The sequence below is a fragment of the Zeugodacus cucurbitae genome, chromosome 6 (genome assembly GCF_028554725.1).
Source record: "Zeugodacus cucurbitae isolate PBARC_wt_2022May chromosome 6, idZeuCucr1.2, whole genome shotgun sequence".
In the NCBI taxonomy this organism is placed as follows: domain Eukaryota; kingdom Metazoa; phylum Arthropoda; class Insecta; order Diptera; family Tephritidae; genus Zeugodacus; species Zeugodacus cucurbitae.
In genome coordinates this window covers 63270338-63288071 of record NC_071671.1, presented here as the reverse complement: position 1 = coordinate 63288071, position 17734 = coordinate 63270338, and the positions used below count along the sequence as shown (strand labels likewise).

The 17734-nt window shown below is 35.6% G+C and overlaps 2 protein-coding genes across 4 annotated transcripts in view; one reads left to right on the top strand and one right to left on the bottom strand.

Moving 5' to 3' along the window:
- LOC128922610 (uncharacterized) overlaps nt 1-17734 on the top strand; it is a 367146-nt gene that overhangs the window by 184925 nt on the left and 164487 nt on the right. The window contains exon 5 of the transcript XR_008471798.1: nt 8763-8853. The gene's annotated coding sequence lies outside the window, so the exon portion shown is untranslated. The remainder of the gene's footprint in view (nt 1-8762; nt 8854-17734) is intronic.
- The window catches only part of LOC105209321 (protein Wnt-5), a 205090-nt gene that overhangs the window by 137875 nt on the left and 49481 nt on the right, over nt 1-17734 (bottom strand). For all 3 annotated transcript variants that reach the window (XM_011179676.3, XM_054233708.1, XM_054233709.1), the window contains exon 2: nt 6932-7640. In XM_011179676.3, the coding sequence (XP_011177978.1) occupies nt 6932-7050 (119 nt within the window). In that variant the 5' untranslated portion in view covers nt 7051-7640. The remainder of the gene's footprint in view (nt 1-6931; nt 7641-17734) is intronic.

The window sequence follows — 17734 nt, the reverse complement described above, 5'->3', positions numbered from 1 at the left end:
ACATCACTGTTGACAGTTATAACTTCGAAGTCGTAGATAATTTCCTATACCTGGGAACCAGCATCAGCAACACCAACAATCTCGGCCTCGAAATCCAGCGCAGAATCACTCTTGCCAACAGGTGCTACTACTGAGTAGGCAATTGAAAAGTAAAGTCCTCTCTCGACGAATGAAAACTAAACTCTACAAGTCCTACATAGGCCCCCACTCTAAGGTGCGTGGACGATGTCAACATCCGATGAGGCGACACTAGCAGTTTTCACGAGGACAATTTTGCGCAAGATTTATGGTCCTCAGAACATTGGCAACGGCGAATACCGCAGACGATGGAACGATGAGCTGTACGAGTTATACGACTCCATAGACATAGTTCAGCGAATAAAAAGATAGCGGCTAGGTCATGTTGTCCGAATGGACGAAAAACCGAGGAAGGGGAAGGACTCCACTCCGTTGGAGGGACCAGGTGGAGAGCGACCTGGATACACTTGGGATCTCCAACTGGCGCTGAACTGCGAGGGAAAGAGAGGAGTGGCGCACAGTCATCGATTCGGCTATAACCGGCTAAACGGTTTCCACGCCAATCACATACATACAGATCGGCCAAACCCTAATACAAATTAATACATTTCAAAAATATCGACTCTGTTGATTTTTCACGATGTAAACTGTAATTTGAAAAATGTGTTTCAAGAAAATATTTGTCATGCCAAAATGAATATGTGAACATACCCGGCACCTTGTTGAACATGAGTGACGCCTTCATTTTCCATAACTAATGCAAAAAATTTATGCGAAGACTTTCGGCCGAATGATTAATGCTTTCACTGTCATTATGACTGAAGTGCTAATGTGGCAAGCAGCATGAAGGCACTCGATATACATTCTAGGCACATGTGACTAAGCATTTCGAAGTATGTGTTTGCCTGAAGTTTCTCGCTTAAAAGTAAGCAAAGTACGTAAGCACATTAAGGTGCTCGGGGGAAATACCAGCTTATGCGCAGAGAAACTTGAAACTAGAACGGACCTGCTTGCTATAAATACACGTGTTAGTATATATAATATGGTTTTTGTAAATGAAATTTTTGGTGTAAACTATGCGTGCATGCAACGCCTGCAGCTCGCTTAATCCCCACTGCATGCCAACCCCCAAAATTTGTGTGAATACAAAAGTTAACAAAGTTGCTGGGCTAAGGTGCTGCCACATAAAGTAATGCTTAGTAACTTAGCAAATTAAATGTTTAATTAATTAAGCTGAATGCAAGAATAGAAATTCCATATAGTATTAAGCTTTCAGAAATGTTTACTCACATACATACTTTTGTAGAGATATGAACAGCTATGCGTGCCGTTCACAGAACTCCGTGCCCTAGTGCCAACAACTTTGCTTGAATACCCAAATGTACATATAATCACCTTAGCAGTAACTTTCAAAAGCCCATATTCTAGGCAGTACTAGTTTACAATATTTTACACTTAATGTCAGCAGCAATAGTTTAGCTAAATGTAAAGGAATGCATTCATTATGTTGTGCTGTTGACTGGTGAAAATTATAACAACTCATACACGCTAAGCCAGGCATAGTCAGCACAACTCTAGGCATATTATTATACTTAATTAATTCATTAATACGCACTGAAATTCTAAACGCACTGGCTGAGTCCGTTGCTAGTCGCACAAATATTAATTATAGTAGGTAGGTTGGCATGCAGTTATGTTGAAGTATCGTAGAATGTGGCGTATGCCCGCATATCAACATTTCTAACATAATTAAGCTCAAGTATGCTTGACCTAATTTTTGTTGTTTATCTCGCACAAAATCTAAAGGCGTGTTGGTTAGTGTGTTGAGTTTGCAAAGAAATTATAATTATATAACTAATTTATAATGACCGAATGAAAGACTTCAAATAATTATATGTGAAGTAATTATTCAAGTGTTGAAATAATTCAAATTAATTATATTTAACTTAGTAGAGAGATAAGATTACAAATGTGTGCTAATACGTGAAACTGATTTTGGAACTGATAGGTATTTACATGACAGTTTTCAAACACTAGATATACTATGTATATCTATTACAGCAAACAATTTTCGCTTCTATCATCATTCTAGATTCTAGCATTAGAGTTGATTTGTGTTCGAGAAAAGTAGGCTAGTTTGCAGATTAATCTAGATATTCTTTTAAGGTACTTTAGTATATCCACTGACCATAAATGTGTACTTCAAACAGGGCTACCCATGAGAGTACTAAGAGCGGTTCCGGCTTAGTCGTCGGGACTTTCCATATTTGTCCTATATATAAATACAGGGTGTATCTACTTAGAAAATTGTTGTTATTGAAAGATTCCACTTGGGTGGAGAAGCTTAAGTCTAGTTGTTATCGAGGTCATCTAACTGGAGACTCAGGAAACGAGCTGTTTCAATGGAGTCGTACCATAGAGAGTTGGGGGTTAGATGAGTTAGGTTTGTTGGGCAGGCAAAGAGATGGATGGCTGGTATTGAATCCAATTTCATTATTATGAAGAACCGACTTTCTGATGGGCAATTAAATTTAAGTTCTTTCTTGAATGTGACCTTTGAGATTTTATCATATCTCCATAGACTAACATAGACAAAAACTGACAGAAGCAGTTCAAGGCATGTGTTGAGGAACAGGATACTCGGATATTGATATGATGGAACCTTTATAGATCTGTAACTATATTCTATATTTTTATATTATATTATATACAGAGCTATAGATCATCTGTATAGGTAGATTGAATTTCGAAATATTTAACCGATTTTTAGATGTAGAAAAAATTGAGATATTGATGTTTCCACTTAGAATTATTAAAGGAAAACTTGAGACATCAATGTCCAGATCTCAAAAACTAAAAAAATACGAAGAAGTTGTACGAGGAATATTATAACAGACAATTTATTTTTCATTCAGAAACTAAATTTAGAAAGGATAATTATTATTATTATAGACAGCTTTCTCCGTACGATTAATAAAAATATTTTTAAATATTTTTTGAAGCTGAACATTTTCCGAAAATTTGCTAGATTCTTCACAATTTTCCAAAATTTCGAATTTTCACAAAATTCAATAAAGTCCTCATAATTTACCAAAGTTCACCTAATTGCCACACAACTAAATGTAATAGGCGCGTAAAATCACCACCCACTCGAGTGCCAACACACAAAAAACAACAATTACAACACATGCGAGTAATTTATTGAACACTTAACAAGGCATAAAATCGCAGCAAAACAAGCAAATTAACAGTGTCATTATCATTTGCCAGAAGGCGTGCTCACAGCAATAGTAATGAGAACAGGAACAAGCACTCAATGTGGCGGCCTTGCCACTCGCAGTGTCACACACGCTCGTTCGCTCGCATAATAATGCACGTACACGTATGCAACCACTTGTTGCAGCAGCCAGCAGCCGTAAGCTATTAAGTAAGCACATAAAAACCAGCGACAAGCGACAAGAGCATAGATAAATACTTTAGTGAATATATATGTATCAATATACATATATACATATATACGTGTGTGTGTGTGTGTAGGTATATGTGAACATTAAATATGCAACTGGCAGCGTTGCAATGAGATTATAACGCTCGTGGGCAATTGGAATTATGTAGTGCACTTATCCTGAATTCCGTAATATATATATATATATACTCATGAGTGGAGATCTGCAAATGTGTTTGTATGTATGTATTGTATATACATATATGATATTTGTTTGCCCATAAACCACTAAATTTGATTATGCTGCCACAAATCTGGTGTTACCAACAACATTTAGCCAGCGCCCGATTGAAGACCCCAAACACGTTACAGTGTATTTGTGGCAGTATTAAACAACAACAATAAAAGCAACAATAAGTGCATAGAAAATTACAAAAGCCAAATAAAAGCTCGAGCAAAGTGTCATAATCCGCTCAACTATGCCACTTAACAATGTGATTTCTACAACAACAACAGCAACGAGAATGACAACCCAACAATTATTGGACATGTGCCACAACTGCATGCAACATGCACATAAACCTCTTGTATAACATATGTACAAGCTACGCTTTGTACGCTGCTTAGATACAACAACAACAACAACAACAACAAGTAGCTTAATAGCACCCAAGCGTTTTAATGCGCCAGAAAAGTTAGCTGCAGCACTGCAATGGACTTAGCATCTAACTCGTACAAGTCACGAAGTTATAGCCGCCAGTTGGAATACCTTTACATAGACATACATATCTACATGATCCCCTCACTCTGTAGCTCCGTTAGGGGATGCTGCTTTAAAATCATAAAATTTGAAAATTAATGCTGTGCGTGATTGCTCTGCTCTATTTCAACTTTGCTCTGGCAAGTTCTACGTTTTTCTTTCAGTTTGTTAGATATATGGATGTGTTTGTCTGACTGCATTTAACTGTTGTGCAGCGCAGAGAGACTTCGCTTGGGGAGCGATAAAGAAAGTGTTTTTTCTAATGCAATGCAGTTGCTCGACTGCTAAACACACACAAACATATTCAGGCTAGATATGAAATAAATATCAGACGATTTAATATAAAGCTTCACTTCTCATGCGTTTGTGTGTGTATGTATGTATGTGTGCGAGCAATAAAACGTTTTGGTTGGAATTTCGAAAATTTGTACGTTTTAAAAGCTTATAATCATAAAGTTGTTAATTAATTACGTTTACGCATTATATTTTAATACGGTTTGTTATGCTACTTGACTTGAAGTGAGAAATTTTGTGGTTGCATGCAAAAGAGAGAATTTTGTATGCTGCGATAATCGGTTTATACGGTTGGTTTACAGCTATTAATTAAAAGGGTTATTATTTTAGCGTCTAAAGTTTAAATACTTCTGAAAGCTCATATAAAAATACTGAAAAATTATAAATATTCTCATACGAAAATATTTCTCACCGATAAATGCATAAAAAGTATCGTCCGGCACGCCATTCCTCGTTTGACTTCGAATTTTGTAAACAGCGGAATAGTAGAAATTTTAGAAGGAAGAGGTTTTTAAAACAACGCTTTCCGTAAATATCAATAATAGTCTGTAAAAATACTTATTGGGAGGAACTTTCTGTTGTTGTTGTTGTTGTTGTTGTTGTTGTTGTTGTTGTAGCGGCATAAAACATTCCCCGGATAAAAATCCGGGTCCGTTGCGGTTACGTAGAACGGTTCTCTCATTATGTTCGCTTACATACATATGTATGCATGAGAACTAACAATGCTACTAAAAAAAACTTAAAAACGTCCAAAATTTTATGTCGAAGTTAGTTTTTTTAAGTCGATGGATTCAATTATTTTTAAGTAAACTCTTTGTCCTCAGTAAAGGCAATATTTTCCTAGTAATATATGCTCTAACTGACCATTGCCCCATAGAGATTTACAAAAAATTTGGAATCATCCCAATATTTCCATCTGGAATGCCTTGCCGTTGAGAGATCTAGACAAAAATTTTTTGGACCTCAGTTTTTTGTACATTCTGTCCTTTCTACATTCTTCTTAAACGGAACAGCTATAAAATATAACCTAACCTAATTATTGGAAAGATTGAGGTGGTTTCTACCTTAAATAAGACAACCTCCATGTCATGCAAAGAAAATAAATATCTGAAATTCCCAATAATCTTTAGCAATACTCAGGTAAGTTTTCAACAGAACAAAAAAGAAAGGAAACACTGTTTCCGGTATTTAAAAATCATATACGAGAAAGCATTATTGTCTAAATGTAGGAAGGGTTTTCTCTTCGGTAGCACTTAGCATAGGTATGGAAATTTAGAAAACAATTGGTTAACTTATGTTGTTGGACCGTTTTTTGAAGTTCTTAATGCACTCAGATTATTTTACAAAATAGAAAATGTGTATGGCGTCGCCCACTTATGGGTCAAAAACCATAACTCAGGAACTACTCGATCGATTTCAATGAAATTCGGTATATAATATTTTCTTGATAACACGGATGAGAAATGGGCGAAATCGGTTCACAATCACGCCTTCTTCCCATATAACAAATTTTTTTCCATCTGATTCGTTCACTTTATAATATATACATACATAAGCAGCCAATGATGATAAGTTAATGAAACTTCACACAAATACTGTATATCATCTGTGGCTTAACTTGTGGAAAAATTGTCGAAATCGGACTATAACTTTTCAAGGCCCCAGATATCGAACATGAAGAATTGAATGAATAAGGGTAATTTTTCACCGAAGGTAAATCTCTCAGATATTTTAAAGTACTGCAGAGAGTATCTTTTTCTTATAATAGTTTGTCTCTGTACCAAAAATGTTTAAAACCGGGTTATAACTTTTCCTAGATCCCATATTCCTAATTATAGGTTTTGTTATTAATCAAATCGGGTGAAATAGGATCATACTTGATATTATATATATTAGGTTAAGGATCTTTAAAAAATAAACATGATTCTTTACTGGAAGCCGTTTTAGTAAAATCACTAACTGTTCCACGAAGATAACTCTTACAGCTTTCTTTAACGCTATCATTATCTGCTCCTCGCCTGGTAAACTCCCACATTTTCAGCATTTTAACGGGCATTAGCGCAGCAATTATTCAGATTTTTTTTCAACACCGAGCAGTTACAAATTTGCTGTCGCCTGCTACAATGCTTTCGCACTACGCTACAAATGCAGCACATTCTTAAAGCTTAATGTGAAAGCGCAGGAATAAAAATAAAAATGAAATAATATATGGATTTATATGCATTTAACGCGAGTTTCTGAGTGCGCGCGCGCTAAAAAAGGAATCATAAGGAAAATGCGTCGCCGTTGCTTAAGCAGAAAAAAAACAACAACAGTAACGCGCATTAATATGACAACATACTATACGCGTACGTACGCATACAAATACGAAAATATAAATAATAGTAATGTGTGTATAGAAATGTGCAACTTACATCCATGTCGGTACGCCTTGCAGTGCGACGCAGCCATCGAAAATGCCAGCCACGAGTACAAATGTCGTTATAATCCACAATGAAAAATGTTTCCTTTTAAGAAATTCCATTTTGACCATTTTAGAGTCACAGTCGCAGTCAGAGTTAAAGCGACGCCGACAGCGACGACGGCGTTGGAGTTGCTGTTGACGATGGAGTCAGTGGCAAGCGCTGCTGCTCAATAAGTTGCTGAAGATGTGGATGAATGCGAGTGTTGAATGTAGTTGTTGTTGTTGTTTGCTGACTCGCAGCTTGATTAGTTGTTTGTTGTAGCGACGAAGTAGCAAAGAAGCTGCTACGCCAAGTAGAGCGTTGTTGGCGACGCGGTAACTGCTTTTTCTTGCTGTTGGCAATTTATTTTTAATTTTTTTATTTTTTTAATATTTTTGTTTTTTTTTTCGTTAATATTTTTTCTTTAAACCACTTTGACTCAACGATATACAACGCGTTTTTATTGGATTCCCGTAATTTTTATGAACACACTTTTATTCGCTTTGTGCACCACTGCCTGTTTTGATTACAATTCTTGCGCTTGCTTTCTACCTTTTCTTTTTCGCTGGAATTTGAAGATTTTGCTTTGATTTCATTTTTTTATTAAAAAAATTTTTCACGATATTTTGTAATAATTTTTTTCACAGTATTTTTCTCTCTTTTTTAATAAATTTTTGACCTGTGATTGCAAAAAAAATATAAAAAAATACATTTATTATTATTAATAACATTTTAGCTTGCACGTAATACATATATATCCGTTTCCGGTTGTATTAAGTGCAAAGCGGTGAACGGCGGTCAGCTCGCGTCGTTCATTTCAGCGCATTTGCGTTGTTGCCGGCGCTCATTGTGTTTTGTTTTTGGTTATTAATCACACTGTATTATCCTACTCATGCTCGCCGACCACCGCACACCGCGCTACTGCTACACTACTATATATTTTCACTCCTTTTTCATTCGACTTTTATTTTTTCCACGCTTTCTTTTCTTTGCTTTTCCTCTCCTTTCAACTCGACACACAGCAGCGCATTGCTGTTTTACGTGACTTTTTAAATTACGCAGCAGCAGCAGCAACACTTGTCGAGTATATTTTGCGCGCGCACACAATTTTTCATCATTTCTTGACACTAATGACATTTTATTATGGTTGTATTGCTGCGCTCAAAGAAATTCAAGAAAAATCACATTAAAAAGCATAATATGAAGAAAGGAGTCGTCGGAGTCACGCCGCGCAGCATTGTGAATAGCTAGTGAATGAAATGTGGCCTTTGAGCGCACCGCTTCAGCACTGGCAACACCGCACAACAACACTAACACACACACACGCATGCACAATTGTTGTTGTTTTCATATTTTTAGCTATAATTAAAGTATCATCAAACACAACACTGACAGCTACTATTTCTCAGTAGTTCACTTGTTTAATGTTGCTTCTTTTGTTATTGTTGTTGTTGAATTGCATTCAACTTTGAATTATATTTTCGCTTTGTGAATCCATCACTCTTTGCTCTCTCTCATGTCGCCCGTTCACTTTGTGTTCAAAAAGTCGTAAATCCTTCAATTTCTAAGATTTGTGGCTCACTTTTGCCGCCGCACATGAAATCTGCAAGAAAAGTAGAGAAGAAAGCAATTATTGGTGGAATTAATTGTTTGTGGTTGCATATTTGTAGTTGAAATTATATATTTTTGATTTACAAAGAGTTTTTAGGTTAAAATGTGGTTCAATTGGTTGAGTAATATTTATTTTAATAGTAAAAACTGATCAAAAAAATTAAGATGTTTCAATTTCTTTTCTTTTTAGATTAAAAATGACAAGTTTGCTAATCACTTTTGAGTGTGGATATATAATATAAAAAATATCCAGTGAGAAATATTAAATGGCAAGATATCAAGTAAGTCATGTTTTATATATATTTCATATATGTTTGTCAATATGTAATCATAATCATAGTAAAATGTATGAAAACTTTCGTAAATTATATACTAGTTAGGGAAACATCTGCCATCTTAAACCTTTATAGCCTTCACTTACATATGTTTGCATGTTTTCATTTTGTTTCCCAATACTGAATATGTGGTTCTATAGGATCATTTGTTCGAACTTATCATTTCATTTCATTTTTTAACCTAACTATAAGTAAAGTCTGGTACTCGATCAATATTTCATCATAGATTTTCGACCATGTCATATCTATATACACATATTCCGCTTTAATATTTTAATTATCTTTGTCTTTTCTGTCTGGAATTTGAATAGTTTTTGAATTTATAGATATGAGAAGTATAAAGTTTAAATTTCTTTCGATTAATCGACGAATTGTCAATCCATTACATTCGAATAAAATATCATATTCTGGTATTTCTGTATGAACCTTGAATCTTAATTTAGAGTTAAACTCAGTCATTATTGTTACTCATTAGGGCTTGCAAGCTTGATGGACCCAAGGTACCTCCCAGATCGCCAATTATGATATGAATTGAGCTTAAGAGTATAGGTCCTTAAAGATTTTATAATTTGGACAAAATTATTCTTGTAGTAAGGATTATAATTTCTCTTCTTCCATGCTTTATTAAACATTTATTTGAGTCTTTGAGCTGACCGATCCGAACCTTAGGCACTACAGCAGATTTCACAGGTTAGGTTGGGTTAGAGTGGCTGATCTCCTGTGTCACAAGAGATCTCACTTAGACATCTAAAGCCAGTCCTTTGTGATGCCGCAAACTCCTAAAAATGGATGCCCAAGACACTCAAGTAACGGCAAAGCGCTTTGAGCCTTTCACGAATTATTGCAGGCAACCACTTTGTAGTCGGGATACTTCAGCTGGTTCCTCGAAATTTTCCCTGCCAAGATATTTCCGCCGCAGTCTAGCGAAAGCTGGACAATGAAGGGGAAAGTGTCTCGACGACTCAATCTCTCCTTATTCCATGCAACTTTGGCAATTTGTATCTGTTGGATATTCAGCCTCACGGCATGTAACCCCATCGGGCAGTGGCCAGTGATGGCACATATCATCACGACCAACTGAACCTTATTAAGAGTAAATAGCTTATTGGATCTCCTGCGATCCCCCTTGGGCCAGAATGATCTCGCAGTCACATAGGTACGTGGGAGGAGTGGGAGCCTCATCGGTTTTGCAGTTTCCAGCGATACCGCTATGGCCTGGGATCCAAAGGAGTATTATATTAAAGTAGCTGGAAGCTACTGATGGAGAAGTTAAGCACTCCTTGACTATCTTTGAGCGAACAGCGAGCGTTTGATAGGACTTTTCTACTATTATCATAATATTTTTAGTTCCCTAAAGTGTATTTTACACAAAAAAGATAAAAAAACATATGAATAAATGATGACAAAAGGTTGACCCTCCTCTAATAGATGAACGACTTTATTAAAATTTTATCAAAAGTCAACAAAACTACAGCTTCATATTGTATATCTGTGAAAAAGCACCAGCTTAGTTTTTGATCTTTCATTCGCATTTATCTCTCCGCTCCAACATTCAAACCAAGTTGAATGTATTAAGCAAAAACAACAAATGCCAGCAGTTGTATGAAAAACATCAAACAACAAACCCCAAAGGCTGCTTTATGTACGCTTAACATTATCAATTCGCATTTATAGAAAAGTTTATTTAACTACAACCAAAACACGTAGAAACCTACACAGAATACAACTCAAACAATAGCCGGCTGTCATATGAATAGCACTCGTTCGGTCACGCTTGCTCAGTAAATCAATAAAATTGCATACATCAAAGTCATTTGGAACAAAAGCGAAAGCCGAAAAGCACTGAAAAAAGGCACAAACAATCAGCAACAACAACAACAACAACAACTACAACAAAAATAATAAAGTTTTTGGCCAATAACAACTTCTCTGCTCCCTCTCAGTTTGTATGAGTTTTTGATATGTGCAATCTCCAATTGCCCCTTGCCCCGCCTTGGGCACTCGCTCTTAATGTATCTCCTCATTGACTGACTCACAACGGACTGAGCCAGTGAGCTTTGTTGGAGTCAAAACACCATGCACCGCAGAGACCATTTAAATTGTCACTGGGGCTTACAGTCACACGCGCACTCATACAAAAACAATAAATACATAAGGACAGTTATAGAAGTTACAACAAACAACTGTAGACTGGGCAGTCAGTGCATGCCGACACGCACGCGAGTGTAGTTGTGGGTTTGCACTGCATGTGGCACCACCACCAGCAAGTCAAAGAGTTATGAGCATGTTCATAAATTAAATGACTTCCCTTCGCCGCTGCCGTCGCCGCCACCAACCGCATCGCATACTCCGCATTAACCGTTATACAAGACTTTTGACTTGCAACTCGCACACCTCAACTGGCACTTGCAACAACTTCCTGCAACACTCATGTGAGTCGTTGTTGCCACACAGTTCGAGTAGATAAAAGTGTTGCAAGTACTACAACGGTACATTCAGACATTCATACATACATATACGAGCATATTCGCCTTGTGAGACTCCTTTATTATTGCTGAGATTGCTATTTGCCTGTTTTCGCTCGATATTATTGTTGTGGTTATTGTTGTTGTTGTTGTTACTCTACTTGGTGGTCAGTGTATAATATTTTATGATATCTTTGGGATTTTCACTTCACAAGCATGCGAGTATACTCATATATCAACAAACATTGCAATGGCAATAATAATCAAAGCCAATGGAGGTCTCTTGTATATGTTTGTATGTTGCTGTTGGCATGGAAAATTGGCAGAAAATTGGAGTGCAAGCATACAAACGAGATGCTGCAACGTTTGGAAGTATACTAGTTGGATCACATTGTGGTTCGTGAATCTATTGTTCTTTGGAGCTCAGTTCTATAATAGAACCAATGAGCTTTGTCGATACAATAGGGTCTTTTGATCTCTACTTAGCATCACAAAGGACCCCAGTTTCAACTATTCAACTGGAATCCTCGTGATCGGATCTTCCACGTAGAAATCAGCCCGTTTGATGAATGGTTTTTTCACCGACCTAACAGATCTATAATAGACTCAAGACGATTCGTCGATCTATTGTGGTTTCTGATCTATACCTAGGAGTTTTGCCATCACAAAAGACTAGTATTTCAACAGTCCAAGTATGATCCCAGTGATCTGATCTTCAATATAGAGATCAGCTTCAACTTATAAAATCCTTTTTATAAGCATTCAGAAAACCCATGATTACACAATTCTTTATTCTGATCCCAATATGACTACGGATATAATTACAAAAACGGGGAAGAGGAAGGAGAGGGAAGAAAAAAGATGAATATATGTGAGGGAAAATATTGAAAATCCAGAGAAGACACCCTAACCTAATTGGATCCTATCATATTTAAAGCGACAATATGACAGATAATATCTTCTGCTCTCACCTAAGACTACAGAAATTTCCAAATATAGAGGGAAGAGGGAGAATAGAGATTTGAGAAAAAGTACGTATATAAGCGCCAGAGGAGTGAGAGTGAGTCATTCTATAAAACCCTAACATATTTGGAGACCAATCTCGATCTTCGATATAACAAATACTATCTTCCATGCTAGCACTAGATCCGTTTCGACCTGAACTAGCGAATTTTCTATCTTCTTTCTGCCACTAAAAAATCATACACTTTCCAAACCAATATAAAAGTAGTCCCACAGTGAATCACTAAATTTTTGATTGCACTCAATGAATTGTCATACCAACATCGTACGTCGCTTTTCGAGCTTTTATGACTCACTTTTACACCTCCCTTTTGCATTGCGACGCTTATGAGATTTGTAAAATTGTGGTTTGTTCAATTTTCACAATTTTCATTCAGCCAACTTTTCGCAATCCATCAAAAGGCATTACAAACACACACACAACTTTTCGTGTGTCTATTTATACAATTTATTACCCGCCACACATACGGCAGCACAAATACAATATTTGTTTGTGTTCAAAAATTATAAATTCTTCGGTTTTTGTGGTTACAACTTGTGTTTTTTTTTTCTTGATTTTATTGTTATTGCTTTGTCATATGAAATCGTACGAGCACTTCTGCACATTTGAAGAGCGGAAGTCACAACATTGTGTGTGGGTGTTGAAAGCTAAGCGTCGAAGTTTATATGAAAATGTTTACTTCTCCTTATGTTTATTTGTTTATTTATTTGCTTTTTTGTTGAAAATGTTGCATGTGGCAATCTTATTTGTCATGGGATTATTTGCATGCTTTCGATTGTGTCGTTTTATTTATCTAGCAGTTAGAGGCTAAATATGCTATTAATTTTGTGGCAGTATAAGAAATATTTCTTATTGTTGATTTTATTGAGAAAATTGCAGAAAAAGGGAAATATGTTTGGGGTCAATTTGGTTTTAAGGGCATATTAGTTTAATAGAGCTTTTGGGCAATGTTAGGGTTTACTGGATTAGCCACAGAATGGTTTATGAGGGAATAAAGTGATCTCAAAGACTGATCTTGAAATTAAACATTTTTGAACTACGTTAAGAAATAAAATTATTCTTTAAACAGAATCTAGCAGCCTTCTAATTAAGTGTGAGTTTCAAAGAAATATTATCGTTTGCTCATTAAGAAAAATAATGAAAACCACTAGACCATATGTAATCAACAGACTATTGGTAATTAAGAAAAAATCCCTGGAAAAAGTATTGAAAGCGAAAAATAATGAGTTTGCCACAACAACGTGGGCGCTCAGACAACTGCATTAATAACAACATTAGCTCAATGAAATCATAATCAAACAAAAAAGAGAGAAAAAAAAAACAAATTCCTTTCGCAATTAGTCACACGATACGAAAGGATATATGACACGAGCGGATATGTAATGGCGTACATGTGCGTTTTTTGTTATCGCACATAAAACCCTCAATCAATTTTAATGACGCACAAACGTGACAAATTGCTGAAATTATTCACTTCTAATCCACAATTAAGTTGCCTTAAATACAGATTGTGGCAATAATGTCAACAGAAAAACTCACAAAAAAAAAAATAAAAACATTTTTATGTTTGTTTTAAGAAAAAAATTGCTGATAATAATAATCTTTTAACGATTTTTAATGTTTCTTGTACGTGGTTATAGAGTTTTATCAAAGCATTAAGTGCGTCACATTGTTGTGTACAGAGTATTGACTTATAGACAGAACGTGGATATAGCCAATGTGTCCTTAAACTACCCTCTAGGGAATAAAATTACTCTGGAGAGATCTTCAGATATTCGCAGATTTCTTCCTCCTATAGAAAAATTTTATGACATATTCAGAACGCTTATAGAATCCTGTAAAATATGGTTTTCGGCGACCGAATGATTCAGATTAATTTTAATTAAGATCCTTCGAAAAGAGTTGTTGTTGTTGTTGTAGCGGCATAAAACATTCCCCAAATAATTTTGAGGAATGCTGCCGATTTGACAGTCCTTGGCCGGATAAAAATCCGGGGCCGTTCCGGTTACGTAGAACCGACTGTCGTGGGAACGTGTGGTCTTATATGGTTATATATCCTTCTCAATCATAACTACCTCATTCTTATCTACATTTTCCAAAATCTTCTTTAAGTATCTACATTTTGATCGAATCTTTATTCATAAATTTAAGTTAGGATGAACTAGACTCGGGTATTTAAGCAAGTTCTACTCAAGATGATCATGAGTTTTCTCCATTCACTCTTATATAAGAGACTATTGGAATCTTGGGTTTACTAGTCCACTGTTCTTCTAAGCGTGTAGATATAACCTTTATCAATAGAAGATATCAATAGAACTGTTCGAAAGATGTTATATAAGACCGGTATTTAGGAACATTGCTCTCTCAAATCTAACCAAGCAGTGTTTCAACAATGTTTTGTCTGGGTAAGGAATTCCAGTTAAGCAAATTATAATTATAAAATTAAGTAACGATTCCACTATAATCCTAGTTTTCTGGAGATACCTTTCCAAATTGGGGAATATAAATTTCAGAACAGCATAACTGTTCATAAGAGAACATATCAATTAACATTTTAAAAAACATAATTCTCGGCTGAAATCTGGTATGCTAGAGATTTCGCTGGAGAATTCCTCAAATTGAGAAGCATACATTTAAGAGCAATAGGAGTGCATGCTCGAAGATAAAATTCTCGAACATAATGTGTCTACTTTGTAGCAGGTACTTACTCTTACTCTACCGATCTCGAAAGCAATTGATTATGTGGCTCGCTGCCTGGACGACAAAAAGTCACCGCACCGACAGCTGTCTGTCAATGCATAAAATGCAGCGGATCAAGTGAACAAATGCAAATGTTTATCTCTATCTCTCTGCAGATATGCGATTGACGTTTAACGGCCATTAAACTGTTAATAGTTTCAAATGCATATGGTAGTGACCCTGTGTGAGTTTATGAGCACGTAGGTATTCGTAGTTTTGTTTACTCACTTACGCCCGCCGTGGCTGTGGCTGGATTTTTTTATGGTAATGGATTTTAAATTCTTTGCCACAACTTTTATGAATCCTTTTAGAGTTGATAAGCGCAGTTTTTACGACTTTTTTAGTTGTTTTGGTATTTTTTTTTTGGAGTTGCTTCGCTGTGTGATTTGCTGAGTTCAAGAGTGTTGCATGTTTTCAACAACGAAGAAATGTTTATTTCTTTTTAATTTCGCTTTGCAGTCATTTTGAGCGCATTTCTTAGCACATTTTCGTTTTCGTTTCCAGTTTTCATTTTGCTTATTTTCCCAAAATGCAATAAAACCTTTTGTAGCCTTTTAGCAGTCATCAGGGCCACCGAAGCCAAAGCTGGTGGCATGCAACAAAAGTGTCGGCAATTAAGTAAACACACAAAAGTCATTGTCAGCATCAGCAGCAAAGACAGCAACAGACAAATGCACATATAGACCTATGCATACATATATGGAAGTATGTGAGTATATATGCATTAACTTGCTGTTGGCTTTTATTATTTGTTGTTGTTCCGAACACTTTGCGTAATAAGCGTTTACTTTGCTTTAATTAGTGTGAACGAAAATAAATTTGTTGCTGCTGTTGAGTGAAAAGGAAAATGTAATAAAATCACGAATCACCGAAAGCAAAAGCAAAAACAATTAAATTGGAAATTCGAGTAATTTCAACCAGAGTTTACGGTTTTTTACTAAATAATCATTTGGCCTGCTCTTCAGTTTATTTAATCATGTTTTTTTTGTTATTGTTTTAAATTTTTTTTTATTTCACCACAACAACCATTAAAATGGCAACAAACTGTGTGTGTGCCACACATACTGTTCTATAGCAGTATTGTATGTATATAAATAACAAAAAAATGTTGACTTTAAAATTCTCTGAAAATCTACTTGAGAAGCAATAAAAATAATATAATGAATGAGTGTAAAAATCAAAAACAGACAGCCAATGTCTCTATATATGTATGTACACAAAACGCTGACAGTTAAAGCGCCGCCTGCAGATTTGTGTGGCCATCATTTACACGCCAAAAGGGCGGAAAATCATTTAAAGTCCATTAAAACTTCACAGTGAAATTCACGGCACTTCACCTTGACAATGGAAAAGTCAGTGGCAGCAGCGTAGTAGACGTTGACGGAAAAGAATACACAGCGAGCGAATAACATTACGGCGTTTGCTGAGTACAGTGGTGTGAAGAAAAGTGTAATTGAGGTCTGTTTATAAAAATATACGTTAAACAAAAGGGGGGGTACTATATGCTATTAGATGCCTCTGGCGACCGAAAAAAATTTAGAAGAAGACATATTTGAACAAGTAAGGAAAGGCTAAGTTGGGGTACAACCGAACATTTTATACTCTCGCAATTTATTGCTATATTTTTATTAAGATAACACACAATTTGAACCATATATTCGGCATAAAGGCCAATTGAAACGAAAATCATCATATATGGTATATGAGGGCTGAGGTAATTCCTGAAACTAGTTCTCTAATTTTCATCGCCAACATACATTATATCTAGTATTATATGATCATTTAATTTGGTTAAAATATTTCACATAATAATCGAATTATGAGCTATTAAGCCCATCGTATTTTTGAAAATCATATAATTCGGTATATGAGAGCTAGGGGAAGTTATGACCCGATTTTAACGATTTTTTTACACTATTAGAAGAAAAATATTTCATCTGAATTAAATTCAGATATTTGAGAGATTTACCTTCGGTGAAAAATTACCCTTATTCACTGAGTTCTCCATGTTCGATATCCGGGACATTGAAAAGTTATAGTCCGATTTCGACAATTTTTTCACAAGTCATGCCACAGCTCAAATACAGTAATTGTGTAAAGTTTTATTTCCTTATCTTCATTGGTTCCTTATGTACAAATATATTATAGAGTGAAGGAATCAGATGGAATTCAAAATTGAGTTATATGAGAAGTTGTCGTGGTTGTGAACCGATTTCATTAATTTTCCACACGTGTCATCGGGGTGTCAAGAAAATATTATATACCGAATTTCGTTGAAATCGGTCTAGTAGTTCCTGAGATATGGTTTTTGACAAATATCTCGCGGTTGGTGTATAAGATACGAAAAAATAACGAAAGCTTGACGGGAGTTCAAGAAAAGTTCATCTTTTGAAAACTGAAACGTGGAAAGCAACCTTTAGAGAACATCGGTCTAATCTATGAGTCTATCAGTTTTTGTAAAATATGTCGCTTTAGAGTAATTAAAATCACAAGAAAAACTAGATTTTCGGAAAAAATATGATTACTCTAATTGCTGAGGAAAAAAAATTTACAGAACAAAGAAATAAACTAAAAAGTTTCTAAAAAGCGTATATCTTGC